Consider the following 22,534-nt stretch of genomic DNA (forward strand, 5'->3'; position numbering starts at 1 on the left):
ATTTTCCATAAACTTCAACGCCTTTCTTAGAATCATCCATATTTTTTTACGAACAAAACGTGGTTTATCTTCAAATTAATTTTCTCAACAACTTTTGACACAGTATACTCTATTTTCTAGAGCTTCTTACACGATAGTGAACAAAGTTAGTATTGATAAATTTAGGTTCCGTGTCTTGTTTGAAAGAAGATCCCCGAAGTACACCGATCGCCATAATAACTGTCCGTCCCACAACAATTGCTCTAAGCTCGTAATACATGGATAACAGGGCAGAAGCGGGCAGCTATTGTAACTACCACCGGTGTATCTTACTCTGCTTCATTCAAACAGCATAATTCGGTACAATCATTGGTATAAAAGAGAGACATCTATATCATCCGAATTTCAGTTTTCTTTTTTGGTATAAAAACTGAATTTCGTGGCCCTTTCTTTAAATATTTCGAAAGAAGAAACGAGAGATGCTAGATATCATTTTGCAATCACTTTTGTAATTGATTATTAAAAATAAACATGCTAAAATAATCACGATTACATTAGATGAGTCTATAACCAAACCCTAGAACTACCTACCGCTCCTGGAACCCACACTTCTGTTTCGATATTTATAAACGAAAAAATTGCTTTTGTAACATTCGAGTGTATTGTACGTTGCAAACAACAGAGAATTCAGTAACAGTTTTCCCTTTGGATCAATTTTCAATCATAGGTATTTGTTAGTACAATCGTAAAAAATACAGCTACCTATGCACGTAAAACTATTTTGAATTCGATTCTCTAGCCACAGTAGGTTTCATATTTCTTATGGCCCGGAGTTTAAACGACAAAAAATAATTATTGCACAAAGGAGGTAGGTTTAACGTACCATGATTAAACTTGTGATCGGACAAGCTCCTCTTTTGGGAGTTCTAAGGTTTTCGTTAGACAAAGCATTAACGGATACTTGTTCATTGGAACGGTTTCGAGCGCGACTCGAGTCCATCGCTAGCAGCGTGCCACCGCGAGTGAAGGAAAGCGAAAGGGAAGGTTTGGAGGGAGGGAGGGGGGGTGGGAGGGAGGGATAGAGGGAGAGAGATAGAAGCAATTGCGGCAGCGTAGCAAGGGGAGGGGGATATTGCGTGTCGGTGGCGGGAGGGGGGAGACTCGCGGGAGGATCGAGGAGGCTCAAGGTCGCTGCGGGGCCGCACGCGCGCCCCTGGCGACGCACACACGCGCACAGGCACGCACGCATACACGCACCCGGCTGCGTAACCCGCACGCAAACGCAAAACGCAAAACGCAAGACGCACACGCTTGCGCGCCGCGCTGCAACACGATCGGGCCGGGCGTACGCGCAGGGGATGCCGGGAGTCGGTGTGTGCGTGCGTGCGTGGTGCAGCGCACACAGAGTACGCGCAAGCGCGGCTCGAGGGGCGCGCGCGTTTCTGTCAGCGGAAGTGTGTGAGTGCGCGCCGGTGATATCGGCGCTGATTTCACGCGTGCGCGCGCGAACACCCGCTCTACGCGTGGGTGCCCTGTGCGCGCGCGCTTTTCTGCGTGTGCGTGAAAGCCCGTGCGTGTGTCTCGGCCACCGTAATTCGCCGGTTCTCCTATGGCGACGCGTATTATGTCACCAGGTCCGGCCTGCCGAGAAAACACGCTGCGTTGTATGGATTTTTTAGGAACCGCGGTAGAAAGGCGCCACGATAGGGCACGTTGGTTCGACGAAGCTTGGAATAAGTGTAACAGGCCACGCCGGTCTATGGGATTGCCCTAACTGAGAAATATGCCGGTTTGCACGGACACTTGTTATGCGATCGCTACTGTTTACCGGAAAGTAACCCATTAAGGACTGGAGCATCGATCCGATGCGTCCATTGAGGAAAACCGTCGCGGTTTCGTTTTCTGCCAAATATGTTTCTTTGAGACGGTAGAGCTACAGATTTGAACTCTCTGTTTGCGTTCTGAAGGGCAGCATTGTTAACCCTTCAATAGACATCCGAAATGTAGTTTAAATGATTTAATTAACCCATTTGCATCATAAGGGAATATGAAAAGAAGGCCTTTATCACCAAACTATTTTTTTATTATATTTAAGTACAAAAATGACTACAAGTAAAAAAAAACTTCATATTTCAGCATTATAAGAAAAAATTAATTTAGTGTATATATACGCTCCGGTGATAGTGACCAGGAAAATTGAGTTTATATATACGCTAATGAAGCAAATAGGTTAATACATTTAATATTCATCTCTATGGAATTGGTATATAAATCTATTGAAATCCATATGCATTCATTTTTTTTTACATTTTTAAATCTACTTCGAGATCGTCGTTGATCTTATTAAAGCTAATGCTAAGAGAGCTAACGGAGTCAACCTTTTAGATACGATCGTCAATTTTAATCGACAACCACCAAATGAATATACCTTTTCTCATGAACACACTGCTGATTTTTATGCAAAATTGAAATTTTCTGTATTAATTGCAAAATATGCGAGTCAGATAAAAATTTCTTTCTTCTTTCATGAGTTTAACTCGACTGAACATAATATATTGATAGTCTTACAAGAGACATTATCCAAGTATCACACGCCGATTTTAAGGAAATTTATACGGGATATAGAAGTATTTATACGGGAAATAGAAAATAGCCCTCAAAGTTGGTACTAGAAGGTCTAGGACAATGATTTTTTTAAATTTCTGTGTTTTCGATCAAGTAATGTAATCGTATAAAAAGATTTCCGAAAAATTATTTGTTTAAACAATATTTAAAAAATTCGTTTTCCTAAAATCTTTTTATATAACTTATATCCCTTGATCGAAAACACACAGTTAAAAAAAATCATTGTCCTAGACTCCCTAGTTTCCGAGATATTTCCAAAAATAGGGTTTTTATCCCCAACTTCGGGGATTATTTTCACCCCCTAGATATAGGTCATTGCAGATAAAAAAATACGTGTCTAATATTTTTCGACAAACTATATCCTGTATAAATTGCAATAAAACCGGCGTGAGACTCTTGAGTAATCCGCAGTCTATTTACGTGTTTGTCACAGTTCCATCAATAAATTAATCGTTTTTAATCGAGCTCTCCTGACTACCAAAAGAATTAGAGTTCACATAAGTCTGGTTAAAGATAAACCAACTCGCACCATTTGTAAACCGATAAATCGAAAACCATTGTGGAAGCAAAAATTAGAAATCAGATGATTAAGCACTTAATTGTAAACCTGCCGCGGGGTTCGTCGAGGGTCCGTCTTGAATGCCAGACTAAAAAATGTCTGAAACAATATTCTCCTTCTTCGGCGTCTATCTAGTCAAGGGTCTCGGCGTTTTCAATGGAGACCTCGTTAAAACTGCATTTGTTATCGAAAGCTTCCCGGTCACGTTGCACAGCAAAAGTGCAAGCCCGAGATGAAGACTGTCCGCGACGTGCAGTCGGAACGATTTGTCCCGTTTAATCTTGACGCTGACAAAGTGCATCTTTATGTCGTTAACGGTAACGCGTAGATGCTCGAGAAGAATGAACACGCACGTTGTCGCGGTACACACGCGCCCGATGTCAAGCACGTGCGATGCTCGAACGCGTGTCGTAACTCGCCAGCAACATAGTAACAGTCCTTGCTGTTTCTTCGTGCCATTGAATGCAAATGGTGCTGTGATTTCAGAACTAACGAAAACGTAGACATCGCGCCCAACTACTCCATAAGAAACTGTCCACGTTCGAGCTTTCTTCGTTACAAACTTCGACGATCATACTTGGATTGGGGTATTGTTAAACTTTTCACGCAAGTGTCTGCACGCTGTCCTCTGGTAGACTCCATTTATTAAACATGGATAACCAAATTTTTGTGTAAATGACAATTGGGACACGTGAATCTTGTGATATTAGACGATTCACCGAATGCTTTTATTGATTAACAAATTCAATACCGAATAAAACTGTTTACCTTTTGTAAGGTAAGATATACCTGTTTTAAATTGAAAAAAGTTCAATTATTTTGCGTAGAAGTATTTGATAGAGTCTCTTTAAGATGGCTACATAACAATTTCTTGCCTATACTTGCATTTTTTAAAGTTACAACAATAAACAGCCAACGCGTTGGTAACGACCCGAATCAACGAAACACAAGGAGTACTCTAATTTTTTAATTGAGTCAAATTCGTCAGTGTTTTATTTTGCACGAAACGAATGTTACTCTCGAAAGTAACGAACGACAGTATTACTCTCAAATGGATACGCACCCTTACTTCATTTTGGACATAACTTAACCCTTAGCACTCGAATGGCGACTGTAAGACGCCACTAAAAATTGCTGTATCATTACTCAAAATATTTTTTACATTATTAAATTTGTTTGTATTTAATAAATTACTGAACACTTCAGTATTGTATGAGTAAATTGCACCATTTTCGTATGTATAACATGAAAAAAAAAATAGATGGGAGAGAAATATTCTAGGTCGGAAGAAATGTTTCGTTTTGGAGTTAAAATGGCTTCGAGTGCAAAGGGTTAATAATAACAGAGCAGTCAATTCTCAAATCGACATTTCCAGAAATTGTTTTTGAACAAGTCATGGTTACGGTAATATCCAACAAAATGCAGAGTCATATTTTCGCTAACGATCGACGGCAGTGGTCAACGGAGTGGGTTATCAAAGCAGTACCACGCTCTCGTACCTATTCAGCCCACCGAGCGGGACCCTTAATTGAATCGGCGAAATAATTCAGTTACCAGCTACACAGCGTAATGCACTAATGCAGTTTTCTGCCCGAGAGAAAAACAACAGCAAATCCTGTCCCAGAATATTTGCCGGAAACCCGTTTCCGTTCTATCGTAATTGACGCGTACATTTTTCCTACGGCGAATACAATTTTATTGCGGCCGGCTGCGCTCGACTACCACTTCACAACCAATTTTACGAACATTTTTCCCTGTTCAAGGAGCTATTATGGTTTTACATTTTCAAAAAAATTATTTCTACTTTTCTTATATCTGTAAGCACAAGTGTTGTAGAATCTGTGTGCAAAGCAATTTGTTTCGTAAAATTAGCGTGGTTGTGGACCCAATTATTGTGCGTATATGAATTATACTTATTTCCAGAGCATAATGAATATTAAGAAAGAGATATATGAATTTAATAAAAAAATTTAATATCTCTTTTTTAATATTCTAATGTAGGCACAGTAATTGGTACCCCCGCAGTAATTGGGTCCCTTTCACTAGACATTTGAAGAACGCCACTCGAGTCGAGAGATATTGATAATTGAATCTTTAAATGTGTTTTTTATTTGCCACGGTGTCACAAGTTTTACTTGATCAATCGACTCGAAATTTTGAGAAAATCTTCGGCACACACCCTGTTATCGCATCAGCCAAGATTTTTATAATTCGTCTTTTTTTCATATTTTTTTATCGGGCCGAAGACCGAAAACATAATAGAATCGGCCATTTGACTTCTAAATGCCGCCAAATTATAAATAATCAAAATTTTTCAATTCTTTTGGTTCGGACCATAACTACATTCATACGAATTAATAAACAACTTCATATTTTTATTTCCGATCAGTAGAAAGACCGGAATCATGACAACCATCGAGCCATGTTTCTCAAAACATACTCTATAAAGAAACATATAACTCGTGTAATTCTGATTACTGTTATTTAAAAAAAAATCACACGTGTACTTCAAATACCAATAAATTTGTGGAAAAACGGGCTCAAAAATCAGAATACATATCCCCTTAAATTAGTATGAAGAAACTCTACTAATTGTAAAGAATTTTTATAGTCAGATGAACATCTCAATCGGTGGTAATGAAAATTTATTTTTCAATAAGTAAATTATCTTGCAATATATGTAATTTCCTAAATAAATAAATACAAACACATTTTTCAAGGGGGTGCGAGGAAGCGTTTCTCAGGGATGCGAGAGTTCAACAATTTATTATACATACGCGCCCTAATACTTTTAAGTAGTTCCACCGAACGCTAATTCTCTTCAATTCTTTTTCACTCAATCTCCTCCGCTTTTTTTCGTTACTATTAACAAGATTGAATAACGGTGTGCTTTAAAATCAGTCCAAGTTTCTTACTATACGACTGTTTTTTACGAAATGACAACGGGCTGAACATCGTAAATTTCTCGAGAATAAAAAGTGTTATGTTGCAATACTTTTTTTTGGATCCACTGTATCTTTTCTCCGAGCCATCGGTTTTGTAAGAGGCAGTATGATATTGAGAATATAGGGGAAATTATTGCCGAAAGAGAGTCGGGTGTTTACCATTCCGTCAGATATTCCCCTATCGAAATCCGAGGAGGCCTGCAACGTTGCGTTAGAAGGCAACGGCAGCGCGGTATAGCATGAAGGGTGATAATGTTGTGGAAAATACGTTCTACGAAGGACCTGCCCCTGAAGTATAGTCAATACTGCAGCCAACGATGCCTACCGCAGCACTGTTTCCCCTTATCCGCCGAATTCTCCCCCACAGCTTCCGCCCCTGAATGAAAGAGAAAGCGAGAAGGAGGGAAAAGACGAGATTTGCGTGAATCCCGAATCCCGACAATAATTGCCGAAGGGTAGAGAAAATGCAGAGAAAGGGTTCCTCTGATGAAAATTTCGTACCGAAAGTGCAGACGCTGCGGTCCCCGTTGAAAGAATGGCAAATATCTTTCTACCACCGAGAGACAATTCCTGTAGTCGACGGAATGGAGCACTCTGCCTTTAAATATCAATAATACAACCTCTAATGTGCAAACAATCAGTCCGTAGCGGCTACTTTGGAAATGTTGATTTTAAATACCGACACGCCAGCATCATTTTTGCTTTCGTATTTCTCATTACGAAATTAATTTTGAGGCAAACGAATTGTAGGTATCGATAAGTTTTTCCACTTTTAATTAACCCTTTGTCCTACCCGCTCACTCCCGACTGCTCGAGGCACAATACGCAAGAAGGTCGGTCACGCGTGGAGCCATTTAGCTGTTTGGCCATGTGTGAAAAATGTATGCGTCTTATGACATGTATATTTCGGCGCAACCAAAGTAAAAAAATATCGAGAACAACTGAACCACGAGTCTCACTCGTTGTTGTAGGACAAGGGGTTAATCAAGAAAATATTAACGTAAAACCATCACAAGAGGTGCTCGGGACATTGTTATCTTAAACAATGAAAATAGTAACTTTTTATTGCAAATACTAGGTTACCATTAGACCGCGGATCTCTATGCAAATTCTACATTTCATGGCTTATTTTATAAAAATCAGGGTGAAAAACAAGTTCAATTTGTCATCCTGAAAGTTTCCTATAGTAAGCATAGAGCGACCAACGGTGAGATAGGAGTAGAACATAATCCCCCTCACCCTGCCCGGAAGTGACGGGGTATCCGTAATATAAATTACCTCCATGGAAAAGAAAATAGTAAGCACAGACTAGATGTCATTGATGTTTGTTGTTGTACAGTAAAGTCTTGATCTAAGCCCAATCCTCGGGTCCGTGCTGTGACATAGATCGTGCAGGCCTACTATTTTCTTGTGACCGCGTCGCTCGCGCCAAAGGTAGAAAAGCACAGCGTGTATAAACACGGACCGACGAATGCGCACTACATACCGTCAATTAAATCACTGAATACGGTTCAAATTATATCGTGTTTAGTGTTATTTTAATCAGAAAAATTCTACGAATAAGTTGGTGAAAGTCCCATAAAAAATTAATGATAAATAAAGAAGTTTTGTTATTGGATTAGTAGTGGTCTCGTACGTTTCTACGTTCGGCAGTGTATCAAAGAATAGTATTTTCTAGCCCATATATGTCCCTGGATAGACCCGTGTTGTGGACATATATCGAGAAAACACTGTATATGCCATGCAAGTCAACGTGGAAAGAGCATTATCAGCCCCTAGATTCATATTGCATGACAAAAAAATGAAGATTATCTTTATTAATAAATTTGTGTTAATAAATGTTATTTAAATGAAATAGATTTGAACAATAACTGTTCTTTTGCACCTTTGCGTGAAAAATCTGAAACGGGCTGTTACCAGCTGTTGGAGCTGTTTCGGTAGTTGTAGTGTGTTAATTTCGGGAATTCTAATTGGCGAGCTTGAGAATCGTTCGAGTCTCGAGTTCAAAAGAATTTCACGAACACTCGTCCCTAAGGTCGTTAAATTGAATGAGACGAAAGGGTTGAGGGAACCATGCACGGGACACGTGTCGATCTGGTGGATTTTAGGACGCGTCGCGTCGCCGCTCCACGAACGCGTGAAGCGCGAGAATCGGTGCCACGAGGACGCGGGAAACGGTGACGAAATCGAACACAGAGACATTATGCTCGTGGCGATGATACGGCCGACCAAGGAATCGACGGCACGGGGGAGGATTCCACGATTCGCGCGGGAATCGAACGAGTAAACAACGAGCAACTATAGCCCGCGGCGACCAGCCCTGGTCCAGCTGGAGGGATTCGATTCCGACAGCTCCGAAAATTTCACAATCTATCCCATTTTTCACCACCAGATTCGTTCGAGACCCTAAACGCTTCCCTAGACAAAGTGAATATGTGTAACTCATTAGTCTTTCCTCGTACGTCTTGATTGAAGTTTGTCGTATGCTGAAGATTGCTTTGAAATTAGAGTTAAAACTGGGGTTTTACGCGTTTCGAGTAAAAATGTAAATATATTAGAAGAATCTAAGAATGTTGTTACGTTATTTTCGACTCGTTGAAATTATCAATATAAGAAACACATTCTCATTTAGCTTCCATTGCGTACGATCGAAAAATGTAAATATATTAATAGAATTTAAGAATGTTGTTACGTTATTTTCGACACGTTAAAATTATCGAAATAAGAAGCACATTCTTATTTAGCTTCCATTGCGTACGATCGAAAAATGTAAATATATTAATAGAATTTAAGAATGTTGTTACGTTATTTTCGACTCGTTAAAATTATCGAAATAAGAAGCACATTCTCATTTAGCTTCCACTGCGTACGATCGAAAAATGTAAATATATTAATAGAATTTAAGAATGTTGTTACGTTATTTTCGACTCGTTAAAATTATCGAAATAAGAAGCACATTCTTATTTAGCTTCCATTGCGTACGATCGAAAAATGTAAATATATTAATAGAATTTAAGAATGTTGTTACGTTATTTTCGACTCGTTAAAATTATCAATATAAGAAACACATTCTCATTTAGCTTCCACTGCGTACGATCGAAAAATGTAAATATATTAATAGAATTTAAGAATGTTGTTACGTTATTTTCGACTCGTTAAAATTATCGATATAAGAAGCACATTCTCATTTAGCTTCCATTGCGTACGATCGAAAAATGTAAATATATTAGAAGAATTTAAGAATGTTGTCACGTTATTTTCGACACGCTAAAATTATCGAAATATTCTTATTCACATTCTCATTTAGCTTCCCATGAGAGTGTTTATGTTACATAAAAATCCGCGGTCCAGTTGCAATGTTTCACGCTTAATGAGGAACGTCACTTGCAAAAGATAAAAAGACACGTATTCTTAAGTCGGTTGTTGCATTTTTGAACAAAAGAATACGAGGCAATTATCTTAATGCGAAGCGGTATAAACAATTAATAATTCCATGGGTCTCGGTATTATCTCGTTCACTATGGTACAGAGAAAGTATCAACGACAAATTGTATGCTTTTGTAAGACCCACGAATGCATAAAACGTCCTAGAACGATTTTTAATAGTTTGTCAAAAATAAACAGAATTTTTATCGTACTCTTAATTAGTTAAATCTCTTGCAGCATGGAATCAATCGCTCAGCAGTATTGATTTTTACCGCATTTCTACGGAATTTCAAAAATTCAATTTCAAAAATTCAATTTCTCCGTGTCTCGTCTGACGAATCAAAGACAACACAAGCGCACACGAACAGCGTAATTATGTTTTTGCGTTAATGTTTTATCAGTTCCTAAGCCTTCGTTTACTTTACCCCGCCATTTAAAGGACTGTCTTTTCTTAACGCTGAATCATTCTACTATAAAAACACATACTACAATTATAGTGTACAATAAGGCTCCGAATATTCGTAAAAGTTATCTCGAAAAATTCATTTTCAATCGAAAGCCTGTGTGAACTCTTCGTATACTGGAATGGCCTGTACTGCGGGTCTTTGTGCAGAATAAAAATCGTCTACAGTGTTTCCTCGATATACGTCAACAACACGGCTCTTGCCAGCGACATATATCGTCCAGGAGATACTATTCTTCGATCCACGCTGAACGTCGTACCCGACGCATGTTATGTTTGCACTCCTCGGCGTCCGAGGCCTCTCGAGCTTCGGAGCCCCTCACGGAGTATACCCCGCTCTAGAGTGGGGATAGTTTTGCGACTTTTATCAGCCAAATATTTGCGACATATATCGAGAAAAGTCTGTACATGAATTGCAAGAAGTTGGAACTAAGTAAAAATTTCTTTTCTTCTTATTTTGCCATTGAAAACTTGAATTTCCTTTATGGAAAATTTGCCGTTGCGTAAAATTCCGAAAATCGTTCCTGATCACCCCCGCCCCCAAGGGTTAATAACTTGGAAAGGCTAAAAATAATCGATACCTTTAAATACTCTTCATCATTGTATTCTTTCAAATTACACTTCCTATTTTTCCGCAATCTAATGTTGAGTCTGAAGCCCGAAAAAGGAATTTCTTTACAAGCAAAATTGGACAGGCCCCATCTTCTCTGCAGGACCGTGACAACCGAATGTAGTTCCCGTCAGGTACCGTTACGCGTACTGCACACGCATGCGAACGTGTGCACGTAGCACGTGCATGCGCTGCATAAGATTAAAAACAGAGGAAACGAGAAGTGTACACGCATTTTAAATGCACATAACGGTGAGCCGTCACACGGACAGATACGTGCCCGAGTAAATATTCATTTAGCGAAATGAACGGCTAATGAGGAAACACCAAAATGGAACTGCTGATCTCCATGAAATTAGAAGATAGTATAACCGAACATACTCGAATTTTCGGTACAATGACCACCCGGTTCTGGAAGTCTCTTTCAACCCCATCCCGTGCTTATGTTCATAAGCTGTATACATCGACAGTACACTATTGTCTTTTTCTGTCTACTGACTATATTTTAAAGCTAATTCCTTCTGAAAAGTGGAAGGTTAATCAATTTTCCCATATTTTGTTGTGGCCTTTGCGATGAAACCACTCTTTTACAATATTTAAAATTTTACGATAGCGAAGAAAATTTTTCCAAAATCTACAACAGAGTTTAAAGATTCTGTTGGATATGTTTTTCTAAACAAATTGAAAGATCCTATCAAATCATTGCGAAAAATTAGGTGCACGATAAAATTCGTTTGGTCGAAATGTCATATAGAAAAATGAATTTTTTGAAATTTCTTTCTTTAAATTGTAACGAAATGTTCTACCTCCGCTCACCTCAGACCGTAAACAAAATTATGAAACTATTGGGTTGTCCGGAAAGTGCGTGCCGATTTTTAAAGAAAATTCAAACGCAGTACATTTAAATTTCGATATACATTTATTGAATGATTATAAATGTCATTTTGTTCCATAATCCTTCTCCATCTTTCACGCAACTTGCGTTTTTCGACGAAAAACTTTTAAATCACCTTTAGACTATGTACACATACCATTTGTTTTCAATTATTCCGACATACTCAGACCTATCCTAATGCCACCTACAGAAAAACGGCACGAACTTTCCGGACAACCCAATATAAACTGGAAAACAAGATGCACTGTTCACAAGACTCCCGCCCGAAATCCCGACTCCACACGGTTTCGATATAGTGGTGGAAGAATTCCGGCAGTTTTCCTACAACGCAATATTTTTGGAAAAAGATTTCCAAATAGCATTGTTTCGTTGACACAAACAGAGGGTCCATCTTTTACATATAATAATACTGATTCTGTGCGTCGCTGATCTTATTGGAAACCAATAAGTAGACAGCATCTTGTTAAAAAATCCGAATGCGTTAATGTAATCATAGCAATCCTTTCTCAGAACACGGGCCGAATTTTCCATGTTCATACTACTTCTCCGATTTCGTTGAATGCGGTTTCGGTACAGCGCGGTATTCCGAAAAACACGGTTTCGATATAACATGGAACATATTCCCATTAATTGCATTATTTCTACGTACTGTTTAACACGGTTTTGATACAACACGGTGTCAATGTAACACGGAGCATATTTCATTTATTTGTATTATTTCTAAGTTTTGTATAACACGGTTTCAATACAATATATGTCTCTTGTTTTCACTATCTTCGATTTCGCTACAACACGCTATTCCAAAAATACGGTTTCGGCGTAACTTGGAACATATTCTGATTATTTGCATTACTTCTATGTGTCGTCTAACACGGAACGCATAAAACGGCTGCGATGAAACTCGGAACATATGCTCATTATTTACATTATTTCTACGTTTTGTTTAACACGGTTTCGATGCAACACGGAACATATTCCAATTAATTGCATTATTTGTAAATTTTGTTTAACACGGTTTCGATACAACACGGAACGCGCGTCCCTTGTTTTCACTACTTTTCGATTTCGCTACAGCACGATGTTCCAAAAACACGGTTTCAGTATAACACGGAACATATTCCCATGATTTTATTTGATTTACTTTTGTTTGCAGAAACATTTGGTTCGGCGCGGAACGAGTTGCCCGTGTTATAGGAGGGAGCACAGTATAACGAAAGCGAGGAAACATTACGCAACTGCATAACCTATCCCCGTATCACTGGCCAAGCATCAGGGTCTCACTGGCGGCCGACCAAAAAATGGTTCATCCCCTAGCTCCGGTTCCGAGCATCCCTTAGAGATCGGTTCGAATCGCGTGCCCGTCGAGCGACGCCGCGACGTACAATCTCCCGAACAAGGTCAATCGTGAGAAATCCTCACACCGGCGCGGCGCACTGATCATTGACACTCGCTTCGATCCCCTCATGCAAACCCGCCAACAACAGATCGGTCTGATCGCCGGTGATCGATGGACGCGGCGGACGCGCGAAACGCACACAAACGACATTTGTGAGAAGAGAAAATCTCGCGATAGAGAATAAACAGGTGAACACCGTGTACCTGGCGGATGAAGCCACCATGGATTGACCAGGGATGGTTGTTGGTTGCCGTGGCCCTCGCCGACAGGGGCGTACATCCTCCTCCGACTACGTCACGCCCGTCACTGCCGCCCCGTGCGGCTGCACCCCCGACTGCCTTCAACCCATAACCCACCGCTCCTCCCGGGATTCCTGTCACTTCCCCTTCCTCCACGTACGCAAGAGGGTTGCAAGGTTACCGTCGAACCCCCTCCCCTCCCCAACTCCCTCGAACGTTCCGGTAACAGAGGAAAACCACCCCCGCCGCCTCGGCCACCTCGACCACCATCCGCCCCCGCCACGGCCACCTCGAGCGCGTTCAAGGTGGAGGAACAGCCGCCTCCACCGCCTCCACCGTCGAGCAGAACGCACAACCACCACCCCCCAAAGCTCGGTTTTCCTACGCAGCCAGCCTAGCCGGCCAGCCGTAGCCATCACTTTCGCTGGAAAGTCCTCCGGCCGTTACGAGGGCGGCCTCGGCCAGGGCTGACGTTGCAAAGGACGAGCTCGATGAACTTTTTCCTCTCCTCTTCCCTTTTTTCTTTTTTTTTTACTCTCCTCTCCTCTCCTCTCCTCTACTCTCCATTCTCCAATCTCCTCTTCTCTTACCCATCCACCGCCCACTCACACCGCGCCGCGCCGGGCCCTTTTTTTTTTTGGCTTTTTGCGTGTACCTTCTCTTCTGCAAGCGCACCGCGCCAGCCATCGCGCGCTCTCACCGACACAGGCTCTTTCTCTGAATCGATAAGATAATTTGACTAGCGCGCCGCACACTGCCCGACGAAAAAGAGGATGGGACGCGGAACGACGAGCACAGGGATCGACGAAATACACACCGTTGCTATGCAATCGGCGACGAGGCTTTTGTTCGACAGATCCCCCGCACCGCCAGCGAAATTTCGCTTTCGGTCGATGGATCGAAACCGTAATTTCGCTGCCCGACACGCAGTTTCTGTAATACTTTTGCGCCGCACAGTGCAGTGCCGGCTCTCTCCAAAAACCGGCGAAACGTCCGTGAAAAGGAAACTGTAGGAACGAATTCGTTGAAATTGTGCCGCAACTCTTATCTGACGAACACACGATTCTTCTAAGAAGTTGTTGGACATTATCGGCTAATCGGAAACCTCTGCGTTGCGCTCTTTTTTTCTTTTTTGTTTACCGGAGGCATACAGAAAATGTGTCAGTGTTCGCTACAGTCTGGAACTGAATTGTTTCGGCAAGGTGTAAAATTGAGCTAACTGTGTTCTAAAAATCTCAATTTAAGTTCGAATATCAACTCTCAGAACTTCTAAGTATGCATCGCGCGGTGTAGGTTTTTGACGTTTTAGGTGAATCTTTTTTTGGGATATATCTTAGACGATAAGGAAAAATTTGAAACGCGTATGATTTAGTAATCCTTTATTTGTATCAATTATTTTTATCACTGTTGGAAAAATGCCTGTTGCAATGTTGCAACAGTGGTCTAATGAACGAAAACTTTGTTCTCTCTGTAAAAAAATCTTTTTGTAATTCAGGCTTTTACAGATTATGCCCTCACTATTAGGTAATAAAGAAACAACACTTTTTTCTAAAAATCGAAAATTTATAAAATGGAGCTTTTGCCGCCTCGGTACCAATGTGCGCCGCGCAAGTGGGTTGGGATTTTTTCTATGGAAATATTTTCAGTTGTAATAGGTGATGTCTGTGAGAACCTTTCTGCTTGGGTATATGAAATGTCCGATTTTATGTCGCAAATTTAGTGAACCGTTATAATCAAGAAATATTATTAGGTTGTTGCATATGAAATTTCCGATTTTTAACAGTAACATTCAACGAACATAACCTTTTTTAAAATAAATTTATGGAGGAAAGTGAGCATCATTCTAATCAACATATTCCGTCAATGAATTACAAGTTTCTTGATTGTATGACGGTACAAACTGAATTTTTTGGTTCATCACGGTTTTCATTTACGAGATTGTCATCTTCATTTTGTGGTCTTCTTACGACGACGTCACAGCGAAACATGCATAACTTTTGAACCAGTGAATTCCGCGCCTTGAAACGTCGATTTTTGGCATTTTCTCGTCAAGATGTACAGGATTATATAATCAAAAACTAAAAATTTTTGGGTTGCCAATGTGAAGTTTAACACTTAAATCCTATTTCAATGTCAATCAATGTATCAATGGAAAAATCATTATATCGACGATAGTATTGTGCGATGTTCAATAAAAAAAAAATATATTATTCGATGTTTTATGAAAATGTGGTGGTAAATAAATACACTATTCGTTGATCGTAGAAAGACCTCCGAACTGAATGTGACAGTCTAGTAAATGAAGAAAGACCAAAAGTTTAGTTCCCATCGTAATACAAACAGCAGGATTTATTTAGTGAAAAAGTTCTGTTTGTTTAACGTTACTATTACAAATCGGACATTTCGTATGCAATAACTTAACTTTGTCAAAATAATAAGAGGCACTTATTCAGACGTTCAGAGACTTTTATCATAATGTGTATCAAAAAAAAATGTATTGAATAAATTCCCCATAAATACATCCTACAATCTCAGTAATTGTAAATTAAAAAATTTAGAGCCTATCATTTTTGGCGGATCCCGTAGATCTAGTGTTATAGATTTTAGAGGTTCCATTAATTTTTCCTAGATTGTTTACGGTTTTTTACCTTGCCGTTTAGTGAATTTTGCTGACGTTAATATGTCCCACCAGAGGTGGTTAGAAATTGGTCAAGCATCAAGTAATACACTGTGTCTTATAAGTGTAGAGGTATCAAATAATTCCTGAGAAGATTTATTTACTACGTCTAAGTAGACTTCCGTATGACACGATCAAAAAATTGTTTCGAACGACAAAAAATTTCACTAAATCAATTACCTTCGATTTTATAAAGGTTTCGACGGATTGGTATCCAAAGTGTTAAGTATTAAACTAAATATAGATGTTCGAAATGATCGAAGACAAAAAAAAAAAGTATTAATTCCTGTAACCCTGGAGCAAATTGTACGGCAAAAGGTTAAAAAATGAAAATAAAATACTGAAAATAACTGAACGAATTCATGCAGGGTGTCCCAATAATGTTGTACTTCCTTGGAAGGTGTAATTCCAGAGATCATTTGAAGTAACTTTTCCTTTTGCGAGAATATTCTCCACGGCTTCGTCAAGGAGTTATTAACTAAAAACGCGCACCAATCAGGGCGCGGCAACAGTAGACGGATTCCGGCTCGGCCAATGTCAACGTCACGCTCGGCAGGACCTATCACCGGGCCGGAATCCGTCCGCTGTATCCGCGCTCCGATTGGTCCGTGTTTTTCGTTAATAACTCTTTAACAAAGCCGCGGAGAACATTTTCGCAAAGGACAAAAGTTACTTCAAATGACCTCAGGAATCATCCATTTCAAGGAAGTACAACATTTTTGGGACACCCTGTATAACAACCGAATTGGAAAAGAAATGAATTTCTATTCGACTTTTCTCGCAATCACCTTAGAAAACGATTTTGCACGCAGATACACAGTGTAACAATGACCTTTGCGTAACACAAATTTTCTGTTTTGGTTTCCAGGGTGATGGAGACATTTCGAACGAGCTGCGTACTGTAGTGGGAAAGGTGTTCGAAATCTGCTTAACGCGTTTAATGTATGCCGATGTCGCCGAGATAGGTTCGCAGCTATTTTTCAGCCGTTCACCGGTTGGACACCGGTGCACGGGATGCGTGCTCGGACCATGATCTGGTAGTCAGATTAAGCAGGTGACACCATGCATTTGGTTCACGGCTGGACAGGCTCTCGCGTAAACATATTAATAACGGGACGCCGTTGTTACACGCCGGGCCATTGTGTCTGCGATAAGAAATAGTAAATGAAAAATTTCCTGCCGGCATGATGCCTCGAGTGGCGTACCTTGGGCTAGTTCATTTGCATAACCGTTTTCTTTTACAAGCATTATAATATGAAAACATAGTCCTCGGAGGGTTTAAACCCCTAAGAGACCTGTGCTCAAAGAGACTTGTAACTTTTCGAAGTTACTTCGACAATGGAAAATAAAGTGACCAGGACGGTATAGCAAAACAGTTTCGAAATGGTTCCAAGCTAACCCGAATAGTTATAAATATATGCACCGGGTGAGCCAGCGTGAATTACTATCTGAAATAAGTCGGTAACATTTTAAATGACGCGTCGAATGAGTACAATCTGATTTTTTATATCTCACTTTTTTCGAAGATATCAAGGTGACCTCGAGATTTGTCAAAGCACCTTTTCTTATTGTTTACCGCGTTGGTGTCGATGGAAGAACGAATTCAGCGACCTATAACATGGTGACCTTGGCTTGACCTCGAAGAAAGCTTTGAATAAACTCGAGGCCACTTTGATGTCTTAGAAAAACAATGAGATACAAAAATTAAAATGCTACATAACACATTAAAAAGTTATTTTGGCAATAGATAACGAGTTCTTTTAGATAGAGTGGTCCCTACTGATTCACCCTGTATAATAATACAGTCGCTCACAGTAACATTCGGGCACCTTTAATTGATCGGAATTGCGGATAAAATACTAAAAGTTACTTTTTAAAAGTGTCCGAATACACATTACTGTGAGTGAATGCATTGTGCATACCCGTACACAACCCCTGGCAAGAAGTACTCGTTCACATTTAAAAATCGCATAATTCTCTTAAAATGGAACCAAGTGAATTGATACATTTCACTTTTTTTTCGCAGTCCCGACCAATAGCAGTTGTTTCAAAACTTTCTCGTTATTTGGTAAACGAATTCTGCTAACACGCCAAAAAATCTCAACTTCCAGATCTCTTATTTTACAATTACTGAAATTATAAAGATGATTTCGTTAAATGAATATATTTAGTAGAGCATGTATTATAATACAAACCGCACAAGATCCAAACAAATTCAATCTCGTCACTTTCATAAGACAACATATATTAGTTACTTTTAAGGCTCGGTAGGTTTAGTGTTAAAAAAGAAAACTATGCGGTTGTTAAACGTAATCGAATACTATGTGCTAGGGGCCACGGATTGTAATAATAAAATTTACCGAACGGTTAAAACGAATGTCGAACGCGCGCCACGGCCGCCCTTTTCGCATAACTGGGATCGCTTGATAATTAAGGCAATGCCGAGCATCCCGGTATTCCGGTAGCCCCGGCCCGGGAAAAATTCGCTCGGCGAAGCCGCAGGGTGCATCGGCGGTGGTACGGATCCGATATAAAATTTCACGGGGACACGGTACAGCCCCGTACGGGGGAATTCCTCGCGCGCTAGGTACGTTCCTGAAGGTAGCAGAACCCGCGGCTGGAGGGGAGAACAACCTTGCAAGCTCTCACACCCCTCGGTATGCGTAGCTGCGTCGGTGGTAGGGTCTGAAATTTTGGAGGTTGGCAGAATCGGGTGAGCACGGAGGGGATCGAAGGGCGAAAAGCGAGAGGGAAACCAAACGGGGAGGATGCGGGGGTGGGAGAGATGTCCTTGGGGGGGAGGTGGGATGAAAGGGGGCGGTCTGAAGGGAGCCAGGCAACCTGCACCCGGCAACAGCCCCCGACCTCGGAAGAACTAATCATTAACCTCCTTTCACCCTCCCAAACACCGCTCTAACTCGACCACCTTCGCTTCACTTTCACCTGTGCCTCTTCTTCCCTCCCTTTCTCGGCCCTCTACCCACGCACGATGACTCCCCTACTACGGATCGCCCACGCTTTACGCGGTTACGATAACCCGACCCACCCCCGCTTTCGTCGCTTTTTCACGGTGCTCGATACGATTTCGTTAGTGTCCGCCCACCCTCTCGCGAACCACCCCCGCAAATGCACATTTTCCTATCCCTATTCTCTCTGGTCTATGATACGGTGCACCTTGCTTCCGCGGGGTTTGCCAGTTTTGCATTCGCCCGTTTCGAACAAGGCATTTCTTCTATGTACAGTACTCGGCAAAAGTCTTTCGCCACCACGTAAAAAGGTGACCCAAAAATTCGCCCCTTTCGGGTCTCTTGATTTTGAAACCTTTTTTGCCAAATGATCATGGCTTACATCACGACATGAACCGGTGCACATTTTCAAGTTGAGTTGGCAATTAGTTTCTGAGATATCAGAGATTACAGTTCGTCGTTCCACTAATTTTTGGGTCACTCTTTGCTTTACACTTGAATAAATCTCTGTCAATGATGTATACTTGTTACCGTGCTGCTGTAGAATTCGAATACAGCGCCATACCAGGTCTATTAAAAAAAAAACACGTGTTTTCCCGAAGTTAAAATTTAGTGAAGGGGTTACAGAACAGTTCTGGTTTAAAAATAAAAGTCAACCAAAAAATGCAGGTGAACTGTTCGAGGTGTTGCAAACAGAAATTATCATTGAAAGCTGTACCATCTTTATGCAAAATAGAAATTTTCTATTTGAATTGCAACAAAGTGCAGTGAAATAGAGATTAATTTTCTTTCTTAGTATGTTAAGTAGATTGAAAATAATATAACGGTATTTTTAAATTCTTCTAATTGTTTTGACTGTTTTAAAGTGCACCTACTAATTTTTGTCATAAATACATAAAATCCCCTGTCCAGTAATGTATGTATTTAAGTGGCTCAAGACTTTTGCACGGTACTGTACGTGTTGCTTTTGTGCTAGAAATTCTGGTTGAACGTCGAGTGCTTCACAGTGTAGCTCCGTTTATGTGAACTCATTGAAAGATCAGCAGTGCTTATGATTATACAAAAATAAAATAAAAAGAAGAGGAAAATTAAAAATGAAAAAATTATCTGTATCAATCGCAACGTGCTGGAGTCAAATAAAAATTTCTTCGACGCTGCTTACTTAGGACTATTGTTTACTAAAATTCCGTTGGCATAAAGGGAATTCTACTCTGCTCATTCTTGTCTACCGTGCTACTCTTCATACGAAATATTCGATCAAAATTATAAATATAAGAGTTGAGAAGAATTTTAACGTTTTTATTGCAAATGGAAAATAAACAGTAAACAGCTTTGATAGTTAACGATATTTACCAAAAGTATTAATAAAACTTCATGTCATTTTGTTTGAGGCAAAATGTTTTCGAGAAAATGTTAAAATAAAAATGTTCGTTGTTTATTCTGATTTATTCTCATTTTTTTGTGACTTTAAATCAGTGTTGCTAAAAATAATGTCCTTCATTTGACGTTGTAATAATGATATTATAATATAAGAACATAATATAAAATAATTCATTGTCTAGTGTCAATACTATAATGTGAAAAATATCTCCACAAATCAGTTTCAAAGTTTGTCACTTTACACCTTTTTATGAAACAAACATATTTATTTTTATATTAACATTTGCTTTGTATACGACAAATTGTATCATTACGTCCGACTTTAAATCTTTAATAAGAAAATTTTCCACATAAAATATACGAATAATTATGAGAAAGGTGGTAAATGTAAATTATAAGTGAAGTTGTGTTAATTGTGAAAATTGAAAGCAGCCTGATGCAGTTGATTGTTGCATGTAGGTACAAAGATTAATTTATGACGATGGGAGATTAAAAACGCTGAAATGTTGAATAATGAAAAATAAGTTGAACCACTGTTTACGATTTTTACAGATATTATTACATTTCATCCCTTGTTCTTACTCTCTGTAATAATATTTCAGAAATTATTTATTTTTGTTCTCCTTACAGATCTATAATGAACAACTATTTTGCACAAATAAAGAAGAATATTTAAAAATACACAATACGTCAGTTTCTAAGTTACGAGTTGAGTACGTCATCAATAAATTGTCGTAACAAAATCAATAATACCACTAACATTAAAAATATATTTTCTTGTTACAATAGTTTCTGGGGGTCTAGCATGAAGGCAGCAATTACCTAGCTTTACCCATGAACCATGGGTGCTAGGGTAAGGGACCCAATTACTGTGGGGCTACCAATTAGCGTGCCTATATTAATTATACTTATTTTTAAAGCAGAATGGATAGTAAAAACGGGATAGTACATTTCTTTCATTAAAATCAGTTAATACATATGTTACATATCTTTTTTTTTTATAATATTCATTATGCTTTAAAATATAATTAATATAGGCACAGTGATTGGTACCCCCATAGTAATTGGGTCCCTTACGCTATGGTGTTTGGTAAGCAAATTACGTTTCATTTAACTCTGCTTAACACATGGGATTCACAGGCTACCTAAAAATATACTATCAACATAATCTTTTTTAAATCGTTCTACTATAATGCAGACGCACTTCTGAAGCACTTAGCAAATTTAATTCAGGGTGTTTTCAATTGACGTCGAGACTAGAATGTACTTGAAAAATCTTGAAATCTCGAAGACTAACAATGTTTTCACGTTCGCATCTCTTGAGAACATCGGAGCCATTCAGAACGAGAAATAACAACAAAGTCGTCATTATTGTTGCATCTTCGAGAAGTCCTGTTTTGATTCGGCTGCTCGTCCTACCGTTCTAGGCACGACCAGAATTTATTACTTCCTTCTTATTGAAGGAAGAGAAATGGATTCACGATCGAAACTACTTTCAAACTAGTTTCGCCTAGGAGTCTCGTCCCAGCAATTCACGGAGGGTTGAAGAGCCGTAACCAACCCTGTTGCTGGCTTCCATATGTATACCCACGTTGCACCCTGTGCAACCCTCCAAAACTTGAAGGCTGTGGCGTAGAAATAAATGCAAGCAGATAGATCAATAATCGGGGCTCAAGCATTATTATGTCCTTTCTTGGACGTTCGAATGCAACAAAGAAACCAATACGATGCAAAACAATAGAAATAGAACGTGAAATCGAGGGAAACGATACGTCGGATATTTTTTTATGTTTTTGTTATGTCACCGATTTCACTAATTCCGAAAACGTCGACATAATTTTTTAATAGATTTTCCAATAACGACATCAATTGTAAACCAACACAGCTCACCCCCCCCCACTATAAAATAATCTAGTAAGTTTGATTATAATTATTACGAATATTTCTAATAATTTGGAAGTAATATATTATAATTCTACAATTTTTTAATATTTGTTTCTATTTTGAATTATAGCTACTCCTTTTTATCATAAATGCATAAAATCAGCAGTCTAGTGATTATTATACAGGATTAAAAAGTCACCCTGTATAAAAGAAAATTTTTAAACTAACTTTTGGTGCAACACAATTGTTGGACATCCTAATAGTAGGCTTCCGGTAGATAAAGTGTTGATTGAGTAAAATTAAACGCAAAAGATTGTCTAAAAAGACTGTTTGACGCAACAGCGGAACAAGTAGATTGAATCGTTGTTAAATAAACGTTGTAAATTGTTTCATTCTTAAATGCTATGTTGAAAGCTAAAGATTTCGGAGAAGGTAAAATAGACTGAAGGTGAAAAAGAAAACAGCACGAGCTAGCAGGCCATAAACGCGT

The 22,534-nt window shown here is 39.4% G+C and overlaps 1 protein-coding gene across 1 annotated transcript in view; it reads right to left on the reverse strand.

Moving 5' to 3' along the window:
- The window catches only part of Chinmo (Chronologically inappropriate morphogenesis), a 123,557-nt gene extending 110,380 nt beyond the window's left edge, over positions 1–13,177 (reverse strand). Inside the window, exon 1 of the mRNA XM_076787660.1 lies at positions 13,102–13,177. Coding sequence (XP_076643775.1) covers positions 13,102–13,177 — 76 coding nt within the window. The remainder of the gene's footprint in view (positions 1–13,101) is intronic.
- Positions 13,178–22,534: the final 9,357 nt, after the last annotated feature.

This window comes from Halictus rubicundus, chromosome 5 (assembly GCF_050948215.1).
Source record: "Halictus rubicundus isolate RS-2024b chromosome 5, iyHalRubi1_principal, whole genome shotgun sequence".
NCBI classification, from domain to species: Eukaryota; Metazoa; Arthropoda; class Insecta; order Hymenoptera; family Halictidae; genus Halictus; species Halictus rubicundus.